The sequence below is a fragment of the Xiphophorus couchianus genome, chromosome 23 (genome assembly GCF_001444195.1).
Source record: "Xiphophorus couchianus chromosome 23, X_couchianus-1.0, whole genome shotgun sequence".
Classification (NCBI taxonomy): domain Eukaryota; kingdom Metazoa; phylum Chordata; class Actinopteri; order Cyprinodontiformes; family Poeciliidae; genus Xiphophorus; species Xiphophorus couchianus.
The window spans coordinates 6,438,304-6,462,753 of NC_040250.1; the positions used below are offsets into that span (position 1 = coordinate 6,438,304).

A 24,450-nucleotide genomic window follows, 5' to 3' on the forward strand; every position below is an offset into this window, starting at 1 on the left:
AGATTAATAAACTTAATATTTATTTATTTAAATAAATAAATATTAAAAATAATATTAAAATAAAACAATATAGATTACAAATAAAAATCAAGAAAAACAAGATAGCCATTAAAATTAAATGAAATATTGATATTGTTGTTATTATATTACTCTTGTTGCTAATTTAAACACTGTATTAAAATTTGGATTATACTTGTGTAATCTCCCACACAACACTAACAAATAAGAATAATTTCTGAGCTTAACTGTTTATTTTTTGTTTATATGTATTTATAGGGTATATTTATACTAATACATTACATTTACATGTTTATACTTGTGTCTAAACATTATCATTACCTTAATGTTCTATAGTTTTCAGCATAATAACGTAAATATATATGTATTTTTTTTAAAATACATATGTATTTTTCTGTGTTATGTATACATGAGCTAACAAGATGGAGTGGATTTCCGAAGAGAAAGAAAATGATAAAAATGTACCCTAAGGCTGTTAAAAATATAGGAGCACTCTTGTGAAAGGTTTTAGGAGGAAATTAGAAATTACTCATGTTGTGTAAGAATGTAAATGTCTCTCTTTGAAGGAAAAACAAACCCATTTAACAACCTCAAGAAATACTCAAAACGATCATTTTATATACAGATGTATTTTTTAAATTACAGCATTCTAGCTACATGTAAAGCTATTAAATTAACATATCATCTCACTTTCACTCACTAACAGTTGGTCTCGCCTTTGGAAACTGGCTGTTTCCTGTGTGAGCCGGTTACAGCAGAAGGCAGCTGGAAATATAATAACATTTCCACTTGTACGTTTGATAACAGGAGAAACAAAACAGCTAGTTTTGACCATGAGGTGACGCCGCCTGAGGAATCCCTGTTTGTAGTTGCGGGGAGGAAACTCACCATATATGGGCAGTGACGTCAGCCCCACGTGGCTTGAGTTCGTGAGAGATTCCAGACAACACTATTTCCCGTAAAGCGCGGAGGGGCGTGGCAAACCAATTCTCCGGCTTTAAGGGTTTACAACTTGACAATTACTCCCAGACTTCCGATTCTACATAGATGACTAGGAAGCGGGCGGTGTGACTTGGACAACTTTCGGACGTTTTAGATCGATTTAAACAAAAGTCAAACACTTTTTCCCTTCCTTGCTCCCCTTCGGATCGATCTCGTTTGGACTCTACCGACTTACGGCAATACAGTGGGCTTGCCCCCAGAGTATGAATTAACCTACAAGACTCATCCCGAAAGCTACGATCTAAAGGTTATATACACACACAACGGGGATTGGGTTAGGTTGCCGTTTCACAGAAAGCCGGAGAGGATGTATCGAAACTTCGAGAGTCAAGGGAGAGGCAACCCGGTGTACGGAGGCAACCTGTCCGGGTCAAACTCCGCATCACTGGGAAGCACCAGCACTTCCACCACACAGCAGGAGCAGGTAGGTGTGCGCTCACCAAACTGGGCTACAAGGTCAGAGGTTGAACAGGATTACACATACAGGAGGAATTAGAGGTTTTAGTACTTTTAATGTAGAAATTCTTTAATGTGTTACATAAAAAACAATATATAACAGAGAGATGTTTTGTAATTTTAGTGTGTGACTATCAGAGTTTTGTAGTAACTAGTTATATTTACTCAATTACATTTACTTGAGTACAATTTCTAGACTCTCTGACACACACCTAAAGTTTTTGTTAAAGTTTCATAAGTTTTCTATTGAAGGAAACTGATTTGGAAAAATGTTCTTTCACCTGATTTTATTTTTTATTACTTATATGAATTATTGACATTTTCATCCTAATTTCCACTTGGCTTTTTATTTTTGTCTGTCTGATTATGTCATTTTTAAATATTAAATGATTAATAATTTATAGCATTAGAGCGATATTTTTACTACAGTAAACTTTTTACCAAATACTTTTTTACCCTTACTTGAGCAATTTCTTGGACGGCTCCTTTTAACTTTTACTTACGTAAAAATATGCTGAAGTAGTTATACTTCCCACCTGTGATGACTATAGCAATTTTTATGTATAATGACAAAGTGACAAAGTCTGTTTTGTCACTTTGTTTTTAGTTTTCTGCTACATAACAATGTTTATTCATTATTATTATTATTATTCCAGAAATTTACAATGGCAGGCAGCAGCCACTTTGTCCCAAGCCTGAATGCCATCACGACAAACCAGGACCTCCAGTGGCTGGTCCAGCCCTCGCTCATGCATCCTCCAGGACCTTCGCGCTCACCAGTACCGCCCTACCCATCCATCGTGGGGACCCGGCCAATGGGTCCGCCGCTTTCCCAGTCCCATCTCATCAGACCCGGGGTCATAAGGGCAGCTGCTAATACCCCACCGTCCACAAGGCGCAGGAATGATGAGCAGGTAGGTGTGAGACGGTCAGAAACTACAGCATTTAGCTGTACATTTGATAATAAATTAGCTTTCAACACACCAATAAAAATAAATCAATTAGTTTTTTGACCGCGTCAAAATTGATTTATTACACAAAACTACAATGGAAACACTTTTTTTCACATCACACAATCAACAACTGGCTGATGCTACTGGCACAAACCACGGAGAAGAAGAAAACAGGAAGTGGTAGGAGGATCATAGCTCATTATGTTTTTAATGACTTATTCATGTCGGATTTTTAATGGAAACACTGCAATTGCAAAATTGTGTTTTCCGACAAAGTTTTGTACATATTTGTAATGTAAAAGCAGCTATGTATTGAATTAGTAGTAAAAATAAGATATCTGGGAGTTAAGGAGGTCAGAGGTGTGACCAGTGACTCAGTCATTTCTGTGTAACCATCATGTAACATCCTGTAGCATTGTGTCACACAGAGTCACTTTTTTCTGAATTTCAGTAATTTAGAAATAGATTTGGCTGAGAAACTGTTGAGAACATCTCTAAGCTCTTGAATAGTTTTTATTCCCTAATGTAAACATCCTCTGTTTACTTTATGGTTATTGTTTACACGTGAAACAAAAAGCTTCCAGATGTGAGAGGAAATCTAAAACGTGGATCCCTCTTATTGCAACTTTTAACCCTTGGAGCTTCATTCATTTAGCAATTTCTCATTTTCAGCGGGCACTTGCTGATTGGCACACATCCACGTCACAGAGCCGCGATTTTATGGTACAGGAAGTACACAGTCATGTGACTCACATGGGCAAGTCATTTTCTGTGACTCAACTTGACTCAGCCTAGGGGTCTGAGCGTGAGTCATGGACCCAAAAGGGCAGGAAATATAGGGTGCAACTGTAATTATTCAGTAGGGTGTCGGATAAAGCCAGACTTGTCACGTTACAAGCACAAAAAGAAGACGATACTGAGTTATTCAGCCGCCATGATTGTTATGACTCAGAGTCCACACATGGTGGTGGTAATTCTCCACTTATATGATACAGAAGCAAGAAAATGCAACTCATCATTCAGTTCTTCTGTTTTTGCTCTTTGTCACATTTTAATGTTTCAGATTAAAATCTTCTGATTATAGAAAATGTGGGAAACAACACTAACTACTTGTCTTTAAATAAGTAGGCTTTTTGCCTTCTCCACATCTATCCAGCAACTTTACTGCACCCAAATCTGAGTTTGATTCATTTGAAAAATTTGGCTAAAACAAGCAAGCATTTCTCACAGAAAAATCCAGATTTTATTGATTAGAATTGACTAGATTCAGCTAATTTTTGTTCCAACTGATACTTAGAAGATTTGCTAAATTTTTGCAGGCAAACCTGCAAAGCCCTTTTTAAAAAATTTGGATCTAGAATAATTTAGAACAAATCTGACTACTTTATTGTTGAGTAGGTAAAATTATTTTTTGACTTGACAATTTTGGCACTGAAAGCAATTGCTCCTCTTGCTATTTTGCCACAGTTTTACAAAGTTGAGTTTAATTTCTCTGTACCAACTCACACCCGATTACTTTGTAATCAAAAGTATCATCACCTAAATGGAACCTATAAGAAAATATCTAGGATAAAATATCTAGAAAAAAAAAAAAAAATCACAACTAGATGAAAAAAAAGAAAGTCACAAATGGCATTTTAGTAAAGTTCCACAGCACAAAAAGACAAAGCTCTTCTCATCTTGAGTTTTAGGAAATATTCTGTCCAGAAATCAGTTTATGACTTTAAACGTAACAAATCTGCTTCTGAATGGCCAAGGAAGGTTGGTGGAATCAACAAACTCACTCACTCTTTGGTTACCTGGCAACTCACTCACTCTTTGGTTACCTAGCAACAACTTGCTGAGCATCTTGCAGCAGTTGAAGGTTTTGTCACCATCAGTTCTTATTTTTAAACAAAAACAAAAAGGATGGAGCGGAGTGAAAATAGAAAATAAGTACAACAACTTTAGAGTAATTTATGTATAAAACAAGAAATGGTAGTATTTCAGATATTTCAAACAAAAAACTAATCAATAATTATTCATATCAACTTGAAACTCTTATATCGTGATATGTTATCGTCCAGTTTTAACTCTATTAACAAAAAACACTTTTAAGGTAAATACTTTACCCATAAAACCAGGTTGGCATCTTTTAAAAGTTTAAATGATGTCAACCAGGTTTAGGTCTGAAACATGTAAGTGATACAAAAAAGCAAACACAGAAGAAACCTGAAAGGGGGTAAATACTTTTTAACAGCTCTGTAACCTAGTTTCTGATATGTAATAGTTTGTACTTCTCTTTTTAATCACAGTTGTCACTTGAAGAACTGGAAAGACGCAGGATCAGAAGGGAAAGGAATAAAATGGCAGCAGCAAAATGTCGCAATCGCCGCCGTGAGCTGACTGACTCATTACAAAATGTGAGTAAAGATTTTACAGGTGTCATAACACTTAATTCCTAAAAAGTGCAAATACCTGAGTCAGGCATGAATGAACTTGATTGTCCTCCCTTCCGGAGCAGGAAACCGATCAGCTGGAGGACGAGAAGTCACGTCTGCAGAAAGAAATAGCTGAACTGCAGAAGGAGAAGGAGAAGCTCGAGTTGGTCCTGGAAGCCCACCGTCCCATCTGCAAAATAGACGACTCTGACTCCGATTCTGATGACACGCCTTCACTTTCCTCTTTGGGAGCCATCAAACTGGAACCAGAGGAATCCATCATTCCGCGACCCTTCACAAAAAAGGCAGAGAAGCCCAAACCGAAGATAATAATCCCGGCCAAACCGGTGGCGTCCACCGCCTCGGTCGTCGCCTCCGAGTCCGAGTCGCTCCACACCCCGGTCCTCATATCGACGCCGTCCCTGCTGTCCTTCTCCGCCGGCATGGTTTTCACGTATCCGTCCTCCACGTCAGATGCAGCAGCGCCCGCCGTGTCCCATCAGGCCTTGCACCCTCAGGCCCAGCAGCCCTGCGGAGTCGCCCATCGGCGCAGCAGCAGCAGTGGCGACCAGTCGGATCACTCCCTGCACTCGCCGACCATTCTCACCCTGTGATCGCCCGACAAAACACTACAACTGGTTCCGGTTCCAGCCCAAACGCAGGATCTCTGCGAAACGCTGATGGAAACAAGGACGATGACTGTTTTAGGCATTTCAAGATGATCAGCTGCTTCGTTATTTAATCTCTGATCTCAGCTGACTCTCAAGGCGTCGTGCACACGTAGCCGGGTTTTTATAAAACAAATATCTCCCCTACATCGATTTTAAAACACAAATATCGCACACGAGAGATCAGTTTCAGAAAAGTTTCAATCACATGAACCCAAACACACATACAACAGTATGACGGAGTATTAGGGCCATGCTAAGAAAATAAGAGAATTAAATTTTGAGAATAATCACATATTACGAGAATAAAGTCATAATATTATGATTTTATTCTTGTAATTTTATTTTTTCTTAGTATGGCCACATATGTACGACAGAATATTAGGGCAAGGCTAAGAAAAATGTAATAACATTTCACGAAAAAATTTATAAAATTATGAAAATAAAGTCAGAATATTACAAGAATAAATTAGTGTTACAAAAATATGAAAATAAGGTAAAATGAGGCACTGAGCAACTTGTAAAGTTATACTTTGCAATTTGTTTTACAGATGAGGAAATACTGAAGTTATTAACTCAGCAGCATCAATAGCAGGACTCTGAAACGACTAAGTCTGTTACTACAACTTTACTCTCTATAATAAGATTTTATTCTTGTAATAAAATCTTTATTCTCGTAATTTAAACGTTTTTAACTTTTTAGCCTGGCTCTAATACTCTGCCGTACAAATACACTCTTAAGCTTGTTTTAAACATGCCAAACCCACAGGGGGCAGTGTAGTGCAAAGCTAAAGTCCATGTCAGCTAATCAGGTTGCTTCAAAACAACCAGACTTCCTGTTAGGATTTAAACATGGCGCCAAGAGGTTCATTTGTGTGGGTATATGTTTAACTACTTTGAAACAGCTTATATTTATTTTATATAAATATAAATAATAAAATACAGGCAAATGTTATTGGGAATCATGTCAAAGCAGGTTTGTGGATATATTGCTGCATTATTTCCTCAAATCTCCACTCTGGTTGGATGAAAGGCCAAAATGTCTAAAAATGACTGGACCTTGGATGGCATGAAAATCTGTGGCATTATCAAAATTTGAATGTTACACTCTTTGTTTTTTTTTTTGTTTAACATAAAGTTGATATATTTTTTACTTTTTTAAGCTATAAGATGAAATGAATGTTTTTTTATTGGGGAAAAACTGCATGCACTATATAAATATAAAAAAATATATACTCTAACAGAAAAAAAACTTAGGCTCTCTTAAAGTATAACATGAGAACTGAGTTAATGCAAGAATAATAACTATATTTTTATCTTTTTTTATTTTGTGGAAGTTGTTAACGGCCGATGGTGTGCTCATAACTACCAGCCTTACTGTGTGTGTCGATCCTTTTAGACTACAGATATTTATACAGTTTATTGACAACTAAGGCTGGCCCGTAGGAGTTGATATAGATTATATAATCGTCTATTTATTAGAGTTTTTAGAGTGTAATATATTTTTGGTAATGTTTAGATTTTCTGTTTTGGTGGGCAGTGCCTTATTGTTATTTTTAACTTCAGACTTGTACGAAGTCACAGAGAATAAAGAAAAGTCTGCATGAAAAAATGTGTGAATTTGTTTAGTTTGATTATAATGCAGATATTAATAACTTATAGTGATATGGATGCAAAGTTTCATCAAAATAGTTTGTGATATTTACTGTGATAATCTTTTTTTTTTTAATTACGCAAAATTCAACACACTTACAGTCTTCAGTCAGAGGCCTCATCAGATTAGTTGCAGCACTGACTGCTATAGGAGATCCTTCCTACCCAAAGCATCACCATCTACAAACAGCTCTTTAAAGATACGATGAGTTTACGACAACACTTAACGTCCACTTGGAATGATGTGAAAAAAGTTTCCGTTGCAGTTTTGCGAAATAAAATGATTTCTATACAGCTAAAAAACCCACATCATTCTAGAGCCAAATCTTTATAGCAAAAAATGAGTTTTGTCCAAATTTTAAGTGAATTCATTTTCAAAATGTGGAATTATGCAGCATGTTTTAGCACAAGAGTTTGTGATACTTTCCAGCTCCAGTGAGTATAAAAAAAATTTTAATTTAGTAAAATAAGCGGCAATGTGTCAGTTTACTAAGTTTAATTCTAAAAATCAAGAATGATCATTTGATGCAAGTCAACTGCAACTGCTTGCATGCAATGTAAACAATATTTATCAGTTTGGCAGCTGATTTTTTTAATTACATTTGCTTTATTTGCTGTATTTTAACTTCACATAGTTTGGATCTTAATAAGACAAAATGCACTGATAGTGGAAATACTGTCCAGAATAGTGGCAGACAATTTAGCTAATGAGACCGACCAATTCTGGCATTGATTAGGTAAATGCATTTAGACTTGCTGATGGCCGTTTCCTGACCCCAAACTCTCATTTATCAAAAACTGAAGCCAGAGTTTTGCTAATTCATCAACATCTCTGATCAGAGCTGCAAAATGAGATTAAGGAGGCAGTCAGACCGAGCGCTCCAGAGTGGAAGGAGAAAATAAATATAAAAATCTGTAGAATGACCGGGCACAAACACTGTGTGGATCGCTAAGAAGGCACAAGCATTAACAGCCCTCTTGAGCCAAACTGAGATCCAAAAATAAAACCGATGAACATTCATGAACTGTTCCTGCATGACAAACAGGGCGCATCAATCAAGTGAGGAGCAGAAATCAATCACCTAAGCTATAAGATGAAATGAATGAATGAATATTCTGTGTCGTGAACATGTAAATACTAGTTCAAACTCAAAAGAAAAGCTCAGAACAGCAGAGGGAGTCAATACCGACTGTATTTAAAGCTCTTCAGTGCACTACAAGCATAGCCCACCAATAAACAACTGACGACAAAATAAATCTTCTCTAATCCATGTGCATCTATCTACGGTTTAAACCCAAAAACAGTTAATAATTCTATAATTAACACAGATAAACCGAGATAAAGAAGAGTCAAAGTTAGTCACCCTGAAGGGTGCAGGTTAAATGCAAAAAAAGAAAAGAGGAATTGGAATAAAAATCATTAAAGTTTGTAGACCTTCCAGTTTGATACAAAGAGATTCCAGCTGGGTTTTTAAAACAGGATAAAGTAACCATTAGTTCTGCTCTGAGTGAACTTTAGCTTAACCTCTACCATGAACCAAAACTTAAACTATGCCAGAAATTGGCAAATTTTCCCAACTGCACTACAACCTGGAGTAAAAACAGTAACAACCATCATGCACATATGGCACTCCAATCCTGCCCTGAGGAAGAGAGAGTGCATAAAATATTACACAACTGGGCATCTATGTAGCAAAGGCCAATATCAAATCACCAGTGGACTAAATATGGCTCAAAACTGGATTAAAATCTATCATTAGATCTGTGATTTAATGATCTAAGACGAGGCTCTCCAGTGCATTAGAAAAGAAGGCTTCTACCAGTGTAGGCTAGTCCAGTGCATGAGATAAATTTATATTCGTGACCCAGTTATTGGTCCCATTTTTTTTTTTTTTTGCAACAACAGATCACTGAAAAAGGAGAAATCTCAGAAGATTCAATAGAAAAAACACTGTAAAACTTAGATACTTTGTCATCAGGTCCTGAAATTGGTCAGGTGATAAAGTTTCTCAAATCCTATTGTGGCACAGAAACGTTGCAGCATTCAGAGCGCCTTAAAGGGAAACCTCAGGATTTTTAAAGTTCAGTTAAAAGGTTATAAACATTTAATATCTTGTCTGTAATAAATAAACCAAACTGGACTTCTACCAACAACGCCAGTATCTCTAAAATGTCACAGCAGTTTATTCAAACGCTACTTTACAAACCTTTATAAAATCATTTCATTTGCATCGGACATTTTTATATAGAATCCAATGATTATTTACCAACCAGACGGAGGCTGGAGGCGGTGCGTCACCAATTATCTTCCTGTCTCTACCCCTGATGCAACAACCAATTAATCAGATGATAAATAAAATGAGTAATTCTGATGATTAATATTTTTTGAAAGGCAGTTCGGTTTGCAGAGACATCATAGTCCATTTTATTTATGGTTTTGTGTATTTATTATTATTTCTTTTATTATTGTTGTATTGGTTGTTGAATATTTAAAATCTCTTCCAGTTCCAGTGTTAAGTGCACTTTACAAAATTTACATGCATTATATACTCAATTTATTACTTGAAAATGGTCTATATATTCATAGTTCCATAGTTTAACCTCAATTCATGATCTTAGCATAATTATTTCTTTATTCTCAATAAACGTTTCATACAGAAGATCATTGCTGTTGCACCTCCAACCAATGTTTCTTATGGAAATAAGACACATCTTTGTAATAACAACCAATGCAAATTTAAAAAATGTTTTAAATGCTTGTACGTAGAGTCTACATAAACATATGATCTTTTTTTTTTTTTTTTAGATTTGATTGTTTTAGGCTGAGGAAGTCTGATTTGGTTAGAGTTTGTCGTTAGTGATTTGACAGATACAAATTTGAAAACTGTTCTATTCTGTTTTACAAATAAAATAAATGTAAATTAAACTGTAAATTAAAGGATCTGTGTTTAACGTAGGATAATGTAGGATTTCACAAGTCTGAGAGGTGTTAAAAAATGGCTGATCTAAGTTGCCAATAAAAGCTGTGAAATAGCCCTTTACCACAGTGTGAATGAGAAGCCAACTTCACTATTTTAATAATGTCTAAAAATCATTCAAATGTGTTGGACTAAAATGTGCAAAATGTTAGAGAAATGCAGAAAATATTTAGAGATTTGAGGGTTGGAAATATAAACTTTAGAATGAGTAGCTGAGCTTTCCTCTCAGACGTGAGTAAAACTGTCAATATACTGCTAATGTAAAAAAAAAAAAAATTGCTACTGCAGTGTTTCCATTAAAAAAGAAATTGAAATCACGTGAATAAGTTTGTTCACCAGATAAGTAATTAAAAAACATGCCACCATCCTCCAGCTACTTCCTGTTGTCGTCTTCTTTGTGGTTTGTGGCAGTGGCAAAATCCGATCATGTGACTCTTTTTTAAATTTTCAAACTAAATATTTATTTTCTAAACTCAATGTTTAGCTCAGACCTAAATACCTAGAAAGTACTATTTATGTTGCTACAAGCTAAATATTTAAGTCCAAGTCAAATAACTTGCTAATATGCAACTTGGCTTGCCCATAAGCAGAAGTGATGTGAAAAAAGTGTTTCCATTGCAGTTTTTCTAAATTAAACGCAAGTAGCTTCCTTTCCATTGACCATACAATTTAACTTGACAAATTCCCTTAATGAAAACATGACCTTTTTGAAAAAAAAACTTCTTTTTTTTAAAGTTTTGGCTAGAATGATTTGGGTTTTTTAGCATCACACTAGCCACATGATCAACAACGATGTTACTACTGGCGGAAACCACAAAGATGAAGTCAACTGGAAGTATAAACTTATTCAGATGCGATTTATTTAACGAAAACACCAATTACCAAATTTTTGTTATTTTTTCGGAAATTTTTGCGCACATTTGCAGCTAGTGAAGATATTAGCATCTAATAACCTTTTAACCTCTTTTTTTAAATCCTGAAATATCCTTTAATGCCTCCAATTTAGTCTGTGGAGTCCAAAGCCCCCCCTGAGGCCGTCAGTCGTCAGGTGAGCACACCAGGTGGAGCTGGTCTGGGCTCCCCACGCTGCCCGTGCTGGAGCTTCCGTCCCCCAAGTCCCGGGCCACCATGCAGGGTAGGTTGAGCTCCGTGGAGCCGCCGGGGCTGGAGTCGCTCCTGCTCACACACTCCTCCTCCAGCACCAGGCACAGCTCCTTCAGGTCCAGGTTCTCCTTCACCAGCCCGTCCTGCATGCGCTCCAGGTCAGCGAGCTTCTTCAGGTAGCCGCCCAGGTCCTCCCGCATCACTTTGGCGGCGTGGTGGCCAAACAGCTGCCACTCCCTGGCCAACTTCTTCACCTTGAGCCTGTCGTCGTCCAGGAAGCAGCAGAGGTCCCGCAGCTCAGTGTTCTCCTCCTGCAGGCGCTGGTTGATGACTTTTAGTTCCCTGATTTCCAGGAGGTGGCCCTGCAGCTGCTTGTTGACCTCCTTGATGAGCCTGCCTCGCTGGATCAGAGCGGAGATCTTTTCTGACTCCTCCTTACGCAACCGGCTCACCAGCTCCTCTTTGGAGCAGGCCAGCAAATCCTCATCAGAGATCTTTGACAGCTCTCTGGTTATGATCTCACCTTCACTGCCCATTGTGAGCGAGAAAACCTACAGAGTCCCTGAGAAATTATTTAAACCCCCACAAATGTTGCTGTATTTGATGCTCAACTGAGAGTTTTCACATCATCCTCTTCTTGTGTCATGTGATTTCTTAATTTAGGCTGCTTTCTTCCAGGCCTTAATGAGGTCGTGTGTGAGGATGCACCGCAAGCTCCGATTAATGTCAGTCCATCATCATCATCATCTCCTCAGCAGCGGGCTGTGTTTTCCAAAGGCCTCTCGGAGCTCAACAGTCCGTTTTCTCGAGAAAATATCCGCCCCGTGGAGGCGCTTATCTCCGATGGGTCCGCCGAGATCGTACCCCGCTACCCACGGATGCAAAACCTCGCAGATGTTGTGGGTTTTCAGGTCGGCGGCATCGCGTCGTCAGGCTCCGCTCTGCTTCGGTTGAATGGAGGCAGATTTCCGTTGACGGAGCGGCGGTGTCTTCTACTGGGGGAGGCACGTTTTATAAAAAAAAAAACAACAAAAACAAACAAAAATACGGTAAAACAGAGAAAAAAAAGAAAAAGAAAGGCGATAAAACGGTCTGACCCGACCCGTTACCTGCTCATTACGGGCGCTTCATCCTCCGGAGATGAGCTGCTACCACAACAATGTCCACCTCCACCAGTTTAACGAGCCTGCTGAGCTGCGCGTGAAGCTGCAGCGCTACCGGAAATACACACAAGAGGCCTTCAAAGTAAAAGCACGAACGAATGATTCAACTGGATTAGCTGAAGAGATGATGCAAAATAGCAACTAAAAAGATGTGAATATGGTAAATGTTCCGGAGCTCCACCTGCAGTTAGAGCTATTCATTTTTAAAGCTTTGTTTAAGAGGTTTAAGGTCACATAAAAATTACTTTATTCTTATAAATGTTACTTTTAAGGATGTATGTAAAAGTCTGGGGATTGTCTGGCAGAGGGACCTTGGCTGCATTTTTAGTGATGAAGAATGGTTGAAAGTACTTTCAAATAAAAAGGGAAATATATTAAAGACTCGAGAAGGAAATTTACGCACTATAAGATGGTACATAGATTTTATTTCACCTCATCCAGGCTCCATAGAATGGGCCTGCTCACCAATAACCTATGCTGGAAATGCAAAACGGAACCAGGAACCTTTATACATGCGATATGGGATTGTAAATGCATTTCCCCATTCTGGAAAGCAGTATTACAACACATTGGAAAGTGGACAGGTGTGGGGATACCCATGTCACCAAGACTCTGCTTATTGGGGGCTCAAACAGTGACGCCTAATATGTCAAAACACTGCGGTGCAGGTGGGGACGGTCACGGCTGCCAGAATAATCCTCAGACTATGGAAATCTTCAACTGTTCCGAATGTTAAAAGCTGGTTGGAATTAATGTTGGAAATAGTGTCCATATGAACAAATGCTGGCCACGCTAAATAATGACAGAGAAAATGTCAAGAAATCCTGGAACTATTTCCTCTCCTGCAATACTGGGACAAGCAAACTCCTTTGATGAACTGCTGTTTTGCAAAATACTGACGAGTGACTACTTCTGTTTACTGTGGTTGTTTCTGCTAACATCGAAGATATTTGTATATGCCAATTTTCTGTGAAACTTTTATTAATTTGATATGCACTGACCTGGTTGTTTTGCTTTGTTTTGTTTGTCAGTTTTGTTTTGTGAGGGGGTGGGGAGGGCTGGGAGGGGTTATATATATATATATATGTTCTTAAATAATAAAAACTTTAATGACAAAAAAAATACTTTTAAGAAGCTCAAAGTTCTAGACAAAAGTGAGAATCTTAGCTTTAATTTTACAAAACTGACATTTTCTCTCAAAATGTTTACATGTTTGGGAAAAAAAAGAATTCGGATCTGATATAATTCAGAATATTTAAAATGAAAGATTTTTAAAATATAGAATTCTGACTTTTTCCTTTGAATTTAGATTTTTAAAAATCAGATTTTTAAAAAAAAATCAGATTAAAAAAAAAATCCAAATTCTGAGATTAAAAAGTCAAAATTCTAACTTTCATCTAAGAAAACTGACGTTTTTGGAAAATAAAAATCAGCGATTATGTGGTTCAAAATGTAATTTTAACTTTAATCTCATAACTCTGACTTTTTCCTGACAATTTAGACTGTTGAAAAAAATCTGAATTCTACGATGAAAGCCTGATTTTTTATTAAGTAAAATATTTAAAAATATTCCTGATTCAAGTGACTTGGTTTGGTTTTATTTTGAATTAACTTTCTGTACAGGAAGATTAATGTTGATACTTGTTAACTTGACAGACTCCAGTAATCTGAAGTGTTAATCTTTAGTGGTTGCTTGACACATCATAGATATGCATCAATACTGTATCTGACATTTTTGAACATCTTATCTTTCAGATTTAAATAGTTTGAGTTTCTTTAGTTTGAGTTGTAAAAACATTGTAAACAGATTTATTTTACAACTTCAGAAACATTTGTACTTTTAAATTTAAAGTGTTTAAATTCTACTATGTTAGACCACACAGACATGGAAAAGTTCAGATTACAATGGAAACAAATAGGAAAAGTTCTGTATGCGACCGTATTTCCTTTGGATTTATCCGTTTACAGCCGTGATCTCATCCTCCAAGCTCAAACTATCTCTATTGTGTCCTAAAGGCTTTTGGAGTTCACCCGAAAAGCACAGCACATTCTGTCTGTATCAGGAGACACGACTTGTTTCTTTTCAAAGAACACAGTTGGAAAGTTTGACTGCAGGCGTTTGTGTGTGTGTGTGTGTGTGTGTGTGTGTGTGTGTGTGTGTGTTTTTCCCATCGGTTTATGCTGAGGTATTCGGCCACATCCTTCCGCCCTCTGTCCCACCTCCATTGTTTCACGGAGGCCATAACAATGTAGGGTGTTAACCGCGCTGAGAGGAATCTAGGGATGGAATCAGGGTGTCGTGGGAGTTTAGAAATGAGAGTGTTAATGTGCAGCAAGAGATCTGACAAAAAAACGAGTTGATCGGGGGCGTGGGTGGAAGAAGGGGGTTGGTTTTTATTTTTATTTTTTTTCTTCCACATGTTGTCATTCTGAAGGACGCATGCAGAAACACAGAAACGGGAGGGTGAGGAGGAGGATTTACAGGGATTTATATGGATTAATCTGTGCAGGAAAAGAGAGCAGATTGTGTGCAAGCGAAGTGCCTCCTGTTGAAGGGGGCCTATTCTGGATCTGATACTTTCCCCAATAACGGAAAGTACAAATTAAAGGACAAAAGTCAACAAAAGGCTATATCTCGCTGCCAGATGTTTCATGTAGTTTCAGTCGTCACATTTTAATTGTAAGTTTCAGTCTGACCACTGAAGACTTTCTCAGTAGGATGAACGGTTTATGCTGAGTCAAGAAATTTCACACTGTGCAGGAAATTTCCACGTCTCATTTTTTCTATTAATGAACTCATGCAGCTTTCTCTACAGCTCAGTGTTTCTTTCCTTTTTGGAGAGTGACAAATAAACAAGCTTTGGTGAACTCATTTAAATTAGTACAGCCTGTCTTTTGAGAGAACAACCTTTCAATCTCAACGGGGCCCGACGATTACCCGTTGCAAAAAAGGCCGACGGAGTCCTGCGAGAACAGGCGCTTAAATTCCGTGACAAAATTGTATTTGAAATGTAATCAATTACAAATTTATGGATGGAACTTGACTTAATGCTTTGTTTTGATTATTGATTCTATATTGCATTGTGTTTCTGTGTTTGTAATGATGTAAAGCACTTTGAAATGTCTTGCTGCTGAAATGTGCTATACAAATAAAATTTGATTGATTGATTGAATGTTTTCTAGCATATTTTTACTTCCTTCGGATTTCAGCAGCTCCAACCCTAATTATTCTTGCCATTTTGTTGTCAAACGTATTAAACATTTCTATTCACAATAGAAATTAATTAAAAAAAAGAACATTGTCTGTGCTATTCATGAAATCTATGACAATAGATAAAATAAAAGGTCCGCTTATATTATTTAATCCAAATTGGAGAGTTAAACTTTTGGAATAGTTGGACATGCTATAATGAGAGACATAGCTGACTGACTTTCCTGTTTTGCTTTTAGCACTTAATTTAAAAAATAGTTTGAAAGCCAATGTTATTTTAAAATGATCTTAGGTATTCTTCAGGCTTTCTGAAGATCTTTTATTGTTCTTTGGACTTTGGCTGCTTTTAAGCTCATTTTCATTCCAATACTTGACTGTTTTTTTTTTGTTTACTTTTATTTTGTTGTCGTTTGTTTAGCCACTAAATGGATGTCTGTCGTCTTATTCCTTTGTAGTTTAGTGATTTTGGTCATTTCATACCTGAAAAACATGCAAATGGATCTTTGTTAATCCCAAAAACAAATTAAACAAATTGAGGAAAATCTTAAGATTTGAGGAGCATTCGGCATGATTAGCATTAAGAAATGGAAACTCCAAGTCAAAACTCAGAATGTTGAGAGGCTTTGAGGATTTGTGGGTTGCAAGTCTCGCCCCAAATATCTCAAAGTTGAAATTGAAGAGTGGGGTAAACTTTCCTCAGAGCAATTTTAGATACAAATTCAGATATATGTATTCCAGTTATAGCGGATTATACACCAGCTATAAATAAATCCTAATTTTTTTCTAAAATAGAAAATATAATTTCATTGATAGAGATTAATCAGGTAAAAACATTTGTTGTTTTGATGTAAATTAGAGAGAAATTAGACACGGTGAACATTTCTTGTAATAAAGAATTTAATATTTAACAGAGTTCTAATTTTTTTCTACCTGACTGTATTAAGGTCCCTGGAAAACTTCCTACGAAAGAAATAGCGCAGTGTTTAGTTTGCTCTAATGTCTGTTTAAGTGGAAAAAAAAACCTCTCCATTACAGTCAGCGCCGCATCAGATCAGCGCGACCTTAACTTCACCATGGCAACCACAGCTACCGTTTGAATCACACAGTAGCTGTTTTACCAACCATAATACAATTACTGTAAAATAAAAATAAATAATAAAAATGTTTCTAAAGCGCATATACATGATAAAATCATGTATATACTTCTTGTATTGTTTTTATTTTTATATTTAAAAATCCAAACGATTTACGTACGGCGTGACGTCACCAATGCGGAAGCGAGTGCTGCTGTATGTCTGCTGTTGACACTGCGTACCTATTAGGATGGAGCCGTTGGATAGTTATTTCTAGTCTCATCGCAAATGTTTGAGCTGCAGCTAATCATCTGTAGCCATATTAAAAGTTTTATTCAGTCCTAATTTACAGTTTTGCCTTCTGATGATCAGTTTGATGTCGCTAAATGTTGCTCGCTTTACGAGGCTGCTAACAGAGAAGCTAACCTTGAACTAATTTAGCTAATGAGTAAAACTGCTTAAATCCAGCTGACAGGATGAACGTTTCACCTTGAAGATCCGCTGTTATTAAAGATAAACTATTAAATCAGGTCTTTTTACACCCCTAAAATCAAGGTATAAAATATAATATGACAACATTAGGTCGTTTGAGGCAGCTAAGTGCAGATCGCTACGTGTTAATGTTGAATAGCTTTTCTTTTTACTCCTTGCAGATGGCCGTAGAGCTTGATGTGTTCGTTGGTAACACCACCATCATGGATGAGGAGGTTTACCAGCTCTGGCTGGATGGATACACAGGTATGATCATGAATCCTTAACTGAATATGTTTACTTTAGTAGGCTGGTAAATAAAGCAGTACAAAAGTACATGTTTGAATAAGTGAGGGAATAATATCAGAGGAGCAGAATTTATTTTTATCTCAACGAGGAAATATTACAAAAGAATTTGTTTAAGTAGGTTCATTAATATCAACTCAATACAAAGAAATCTAGTTTGTATCCAGCTGTGTAGAAATGTACAACCAAATTAGTTAAACAATTCAGGCTCGTTTATTATATTCCAGTATAGATAGCTCCATTTGATCATACATTGCCAATTGATTATAAGTTATACATTTAAGAAACTACCAATTGTATGAAGCTGTTGACTTTGCAGCAGTCGCACATCAAGCATGAGGGGACAGTGGAGAGGAACCACCTTCGTTTAGCTGGATGAAACCCCCAGCAGAAACAGATGTGCATAAAATGTTGGTTCCTTCAAAATAGGATAGAAAAAAAGTGTTTTTTATTTCAACTTTCCTGTGAAGACCAAATTTTTGTTCTACAGTTATTTGTAATTTTCAAAACAGTCTGTATAAGAAAAGTAACAATCATCTTTTTGAACAAATTTTATGTTGTCTTTTTTGTACTTTTTATTAAATCCTAAAAATAGGAATAAATTGGCTGCATTTTAAGAATTACAACAGATTTCCTGTAGTAGATATTTATGAAACATTATTAGATGTGATTTTTCAAATGGTCAGATAATATTTGTGGCTCTAAACCCGTTTTATTCAACTGGCCTGGCAGCAAAAACGTCTCTTTGGATTTTAAATGTTGCAGGAAAAACTCTTAACCCTGAACTAGAATTTCAGTTCAATTTAAAAATACTTGAGTTATCTGTAAGGGAAATTATTTTTTCTAAATTAAAGTATTAAAGTTTTAAAGTTGGGATGACAGCAGAAAAAAATAGAGAATGAAACAGATTTATTGTTGCTTCTTCACTGCAAAGCCTCTGCTCTCTTTATGCATCCTTAAAAATAATGTTACAATCTATCTAATGACATTTTGTTTCCTGTGTCATCAAGATTACAGAAAAGTGGCCATGAAATGATCTCAGTGCAACACTTGGGCAGAACTAAGCCACTGAAAGCACTTCAGTAGCTTTAGCAATTCCTAGGAACTAGAGATCTAACAGATAAAGTACGTGACACATGTGGGAAAAACGTGCAAGGAATGTTGTTTTCCTCCACACCCTAAATATTAGGAGCAACATGGATCCACTGTAGCTGCTGATTATTTACACAACTTTGTTACATGATAAAATATCTAATTAAGCCTAGTGTGGATTACTGGATAAGCATAGCTAAAAAAAAAAGCATCTAGTGACCATGTTTATGTCGTAAAAAGTACTTTTTGTTCCTCCAGTAGCCAGTCTGGTGTTAACGTGGACACGATTCATTTCTCAACTGATCCCACAACACAACATGTAAACAGGAATATGATATGCATGTTAATGGGGCTTGGATTTTATCCGACAGTGAATGATGCTGTGAAGGTGCGCATGGCGGGAGGCATGCTGGACGAGTGTGAAGCAAACCAGGATGTTCTCCTGAGTGACACCATGGACCAGTACAGGACTTTCCAGATGTGTGAGCGTCTGCTGCAGAGTCCGGCCAAACTCGCAAACCAGCTGCTCTTCCAGATCCCCCCTCACCGGCAAACCATGCTCATAGAGAGGTGATGCTGCCATCTCAACATTTTTAGCTCTTTTCTTTGTCATGTAAACTTTTAAATTTAGGTGAGAATGCATCTAAAGTATTTGTGTGTTTTTGTTTAGGTATTATGCCTTTGATGATGTGTTTGTGCGTGAGGTCTTAGGAAAAAAACTCTCCAAAGGAACAAAGAAAGACTTGGACGATATCGGTGCCAAGACAGGTGTGACTCTGAAAAGCTGCAGACGACAGGTAAAAGAAGACAGTGTTGAGAGATTTACTCTCAGGCTGTTAAACTCTCTAAATGGGAAAAAGGAATCCCTCCAAGCTCTTCTTTTTTGCTTTGTGTGAAGTCATTTCAACATTTTCGACAGAGCAGAATTTATTGGCTGGGATTGGCTTGTTGTTCGAGTCACGATGTTGTAATTCAGCGAGCCTCCTGCGTCATCTGCTGTATTTCAGTTTGACAACTTCAAACGTGTTTTCAAAGTTGTGGAAGAGCTGAAGGGACCCCTGGTGGAGAACATACGTCAGCATTTCCTTCTCTCTGACAAACTCGCAAGGTATTGAGTGAACACAGCTGGGTTTAAAATGCTTTGGATGTGTTTTATATATTTGTCACAATATTTTGGAATAAAGTTGTTATATTACGAGTATAAAATTGTATGAGAATGAGGTCATACTATTTCTAGAACAAAGTTGTAATATTAAGCATTTTTATTTTTGTGTTTTTACTTTGAATGGCTGAAATGTGCCATACAACTAATCTTGATTAATTTTCATAATATTATGGCTATTCTCATATTATTCTGACTTTTTATACTCACATTAAGTTGACTTATTCTCATAATATTATCACTATATTCTCATTTTATTACAACTTTTCATTCTTGTAATATTAAGACTTTAGTCTTGTAATGAAATTTATAAAAATGTCCTTAGCCTCAATATTCTAACACTTCTCTAACCCATCAAAACTGCTGCTTTTTCTGCCTGGTTTTTGGTAGGGATTACGCTGCCATTGTTTTCTTTGCCAACAACCGCTTTGAGACGGGGAAGAAAAAGCTGCAGTATCTGACCTTCCAGGACTTTGCTTTCTGCGCCGGGCAGCTTATCAACAACTGGACAGTTGGGGCCGTTGGTGAGGGAATTTTCTTGTTTGCTTTGGCGCTTTTTACCCACATAAAACATAAACACCACTTATATCACGTTTAGCTGCTACATAGCTCATTAATCAAATGTCACATCGTAATTGCTCGAGATTTAACGTTTATGCAGCTCTGAAATAATAAACCAAGTGTTTTTAAAACTTTGCTTTAAAAACACTTTTAAGCAAAGTTTTAAGCTGTACTTAAGAAAACAAGTGGTTCACTGTGGCTCTTTCAGTGACCACCAGAGGTCCTTCAAGTTTCACTCATCCCTGTTTGAGTTAATTCTGAGTCTGAATGGTTTCAATTAGGAACAAGACAGTTTGATAATGAGTGTGTTTGACACAGAGACAATTCTGAGAAATTAATTTGTTCTAAAATGATTTGTGGGAGTCTCAACTCGAATGCTCTTCGTAGACAACACGGTGGAAGACATGGACGTCGACCTGGACAAGGAGTTTTTACAGGAGCTGAAAGAGCTGAAGATTTTAATCACCGACAAAGATCTGCTGGATCAACACAAAAGGTAACGAAAACACGCTCCAATTTTGTGCAGATGGCCGAGAAACGGCCTGGCTTTCTCACAAAGCTTTATCAGCACACTTTTATCTAATTTCCTGTTTTTTCTCAGTTTGGTCTGCACGGCTCTCAGAGGAAAAACGAAAGCTTTCGCAGAGATGGAAGCTAATTTTAAAGTGAGGAACACTTCCTGGTTTAATGTAAAATGTAATCTGTTGTTAACCGTCCCGGTGAAAGCGTTATTCCTCTCTTTTTGCCACAGAATCTTTCCAGAGGTCTCGTCAACATTGCCACAAAGTTAACAAACACCAAAGATGTCAGAGATTTCTTCATCGATCTTGTAGAGAAGGTTAGTATCTGATCCCAGATCTGTCTGTCTGCAAGGCTGCGTGACTTCCTCCTTTTCTTTTCTTTTCCAGTTTATTGAGCCGTGCCGTTCAGACCGATGGACATCTGCAGACATAAAGCTCTACCTCACCCACTACACAAACTCGGCACACATTCTGGACTCATTCAAGTGAGTTAACGCGCCTTTATCAGTCAGAGTGAAAGTCAGGAAACTGAAGAACAATCTAAGGGTGTTTTCACACCTGTTAATCCAGTAGACTGGAACCAAAATTGCAACATTTGTTATATTTTCAGCTGCTGTGGTTCACTTTCGGACTGCACTGAGTCAATCGCTACAAACAATTAGAATAGCCTGTTCCCCTCCTCGTCTGCGGGGGCGCTGCACCAAGAACTACTGAAGGAAATGACACAAAAACCTTTGAAGAAGACATGAGCACAACTTCCTTCTTTGAAAAATGTAAACAAAAATTGAGTGGAGGAGATTTACCTGGGCTGTTGGATTTCTCCTTTTTATTGGGCAAAAGACCACAAGCCATTTCTCACGGTAGCGCTAGACTAACATTTGTTTTGGTTACCCAGAATGCCCTGCGCTGTAGTCCACTTCCTGCGTTTGGAGCAGTCTACGGTCCGCTTGGTGTTCACATATGCCTTCACTTTAACCGAAATGAGACCGGCGTTTGTAGGCAGACCAGAGTTTGACTAATCCTGTTTTAATCAAACTCTAATTCGTTTGTCTGGAAAGTCCAGTTTGTTTGGGTAAATGTGAATGAAACTCTGATACGAATTCTAGTCTGCCTAAAACCCTCTGTCTCGGTTCGGTTGAAGTGAACTCTTCTGCACTTCGAATGCATATGTGAACACCAAGCAGACCAGAGACCGCTCCAAAAGCAGGAAGTGGACTACAGCGCAGGGCATTCTGGGTAAATGCAACCAAAACAAACTTGTGAGTTTAACGCTACAGTGAGAAATGGCTCCTAGTCTTTTACCAAAGACAAATAAGAAATCCCACAACCACTAAACACTAAAATGTGACGCTCATGTCTTTTTAAGTTTTTGTGTCGCTTCCTCCTGTGGTTCATGGTGCAGCGCCACCACAGTGCAGTGTGAAAGTGAACCGCACCCGCTGAAAATGCAACAAGTGTTGCAATTTACCAAATCTACCAGACTACCAAACTAAAAATTTTTTTTTATATTACAATGCACAATAAGATTTTACTAGGAGAAAATGTAATATGAAGACTCCATAACAAAGACAATTAGTAGTTATCTAATGGAAATGCCAGAATTGCAAAATTGTGTTTTACCAACAAAGATTTGCGTACGTTTGTAAAGGAATCGCAGCTACTGTGAACTCCTTGTACTACTTCTCTTTTGTAAAAACCAAACCGGTGAAAACCCCCAGAAAAGGCGACGTTCATCAGCAGAATCCTCTGCTCAGGTCGTGATCATTGAAGCTGTCATCTCTGTTCTGGCAAGTCTTCCATGTGGTTTCTGTAACTGTAGTCCCCTTGTTTCTCATGTAAACTCTCAGGAATGTAATTAAAGGTTTACACAGCCCCGCTCTGCTTCAGGGCTAACAAAGAGATATTCATAAATAGCAGCAAAGACTCCCTGGTTAAACTCAGGGGACCCCGGTTGCCTCATTTACTCTCTTTGCACAGATTTCACAATTCCTTCTTGCCAGCTCTGACTTTGCATTATTCAGCCACTGACTGCTTGTTCTCTGCCCTCAGACACCAGGCTGTGTGGGACAGATATATGGGCGTGATCAAAAGCTGCATCTACAAAATGTATCACGACTGAGGCGTTTCCCCTCCTCTCTGCTTTTTGTGTCCCAGTTCGTCTGCCTCCTCGCTGAAGCCATTATCCTCTCTATCTTCGTTTTGGCAGAAATCCATTTCCTACGTTCTGTGTTGCATTATTGCCGCATTCATTGTTGTGTTTCTGTAAATTTGGTTTATAAATAAAATAAAGGTTTTACCACTGGAGTGTCGTTCGGTTTTATTTTTCCCATTTAACACGTCTTTGTGTTTTATGTGCGGCGTTAAATGGCAGAGATGTTCCCATTAACCCAGCACAGGACACAGGATTTATTATCCGCTGGGTGTTGGGCGGCGATAAGAGAGCAGAAGGGGAAAAAGGGAATCAAATCCTTTATTTTTTTAAAAACGCTGCATTGAGTCTGAATTATTTGAGTGTTTTTAAACAGGATCTGAACATCATGTGTTGTGGGATGTCTGTGTGTGGCCGTGGGGGAGCAACCAGAAGGGGCAGTTTGGAGAGGGGGTGGCCGTAATGACAGCTGCCTTTTCTGCCACCACACATAAATAAAGCACACAAAAGGGCTGAGGCTTTGAAAACCCTAAAATACTGGAGGTCCACATCAAAAAACGTGGAATAAATGAGAAAACCGAATTAGAAAAAAGGCTGTATTTTTTTATAGATATGTTTAGTAATTTTTTGTTTAGTAACAACAACATAATACAGAACAAAAGCTCAGCAGTGCAGTCCAGAGGAGACAAAAAGATCAGATGGGGAGCATACATACTTCCATCATTACATAGTCCATGTCTAGGCATTTATAAAAGCTCCAGACAGGATGGTAGACACGTGTCCTTCACCACAGTCCAAGAAGGGCTTCCATATGCGTCCAATAATGTCAGTCTTAAAGTGGACGAGACATGTTAGAAAGTCGAGAGGGATATATTCCAAAATAAGCTTCTTCCACCCAAAAATAGTAGGAGATTTATGAGAAATCCATTGTAATAAAATATTCTTTTGAGCACAGAAAATTAGGACATTATAGAATTTACTCTTGTTTTGATTTTGGATATGTTTATTTAGTAGACCAAGGAGGAGAGACACCGGATCAAGATCAATATTAGTTTTGATAATTTCCCTAGTCTCAACCAGAATAGATTCCCAGTATATCTGGATTTTCGGGCAAGACTAAAGAGTGTGTGAGGCTGCCTTCATGTATTTTACATTTAGGGCACAGTGAAGAGGACCCTGGTTTAAACTTAGACACCCGGTTTGGGGCCAAGTGAGCTCTATGTAGTAATTTAAGTTGCAACACAGAGGAGCGATTACAAATAGTAATTTTTCTGGCAGAGTTCCACATTTCATCATAATCTCCATATCCAGCTCTCCTCCCCAGGCCTGCAAAAATGCATTATTAATCCCAAAAGGAAATAAAATGTTGATGATGGCTGTGGGCAGGATTTACTGTAGCAGTCTGTATCACAGCGGTTCTGAAAAAGCCTCTGACTGAAGAAGTCTCATGAAGGACGCTCAAAGTTGTCAGTGATATTACTCATTTAGG

General features: G+C 37.7%; 3 protein-coding genes across 4 annotated transcripts; 2 read left to right on the plus strand and 1 right to left on the minus strand.

Moving 5' to 3' along the window:
• Positions 1-135: 135 nt before the first annotated feature.
• Positions 136-7,129, plus strand: fosl1a (FOS like 1, AP-1 transcription factor subunit a). Its single transcript, XM_028008072.1, has 4 exons — positions 136-1,444; positions 2,133-2,390; positions 4,724-4,831; positions 4,933-7,129. The coding sequence occupies exons 1-4, from the start codon at positions 1,328-1,330 to the stop codon at positions 5,461-5,463; spliced, it is 1,014 nt and encodes a 337-aa protein (XP_027863873.1). The 5' UTR covers positions 136-1,327; the 3' UTR covers positions 5,464-7,129.
• A 1,922-nt stretch (positions 7,130-9,051) lies between these two features.
• ccdc85b (coiled-coil domain containing 85B) lies at positions 9,052-12,482 on the minus strand. Of its 2 annotated transcripts, none has more exons than XM_028008074.1 (2): positions 12,362-12,482; positions 9,052-12,244 (listed from the first exon to the last, which is right to left on the minus strand). In XM_028008074.1, the coding sequence occupies exon 2, from the start codon at positions 11,786-11,788 to the stop codon at positions 11,186-11,188; it is 603 nt and encodes a 200-aa protein (XP_027863875.1). In that variant the 5' UTR covers positions 11,789-12,244; positions 12,362-12,482; the 3' UTR covers positions 9,052-11,185. The 2 variants fall into 2 exon arrangements, with proteins under 2 accessions (XP_027863875.1, XP_027863876.1); XM_028008075.1 differs by having other exon boundaries at positions 9,052-12,247; positions 12,362-12,477.
• A 4,412-nt stretch (positions 12,483-16,894) lies between these two features.
• On the plus strand, positions 16,895-23,116 carry fibpa (fibroblast growth factor (acidic) intracellular binding protein a). Its single transcript, XM_028008071.1, has 11 exons — positions 16,895-17,254; positions 17,353-17,437; positions 18,940-19,138; positions 19,239-19,365; positions 19,576-19,676; positions 20,121-20,254; positions 20,679-20,787; positions 20,893-20,956; positions 21,043-21,129; positions 21,200-21,297; positions 22,862-23,116. The coding sequence occupies exons 2-11, from the start codon at positions 17,353-17,355 to the stop codon at positions 22,929-22,931; spliced, it is 1,074 nt and encodes a 357-aa protein (XP_027863872.1). The 5' UTR covers positions 16,895-17,254; the 3' UTR covers positions 22,932-23,116.
• The last annotated feature ends 1,334 nt before the right edge of the window (positions 23,117-24,450 follow it).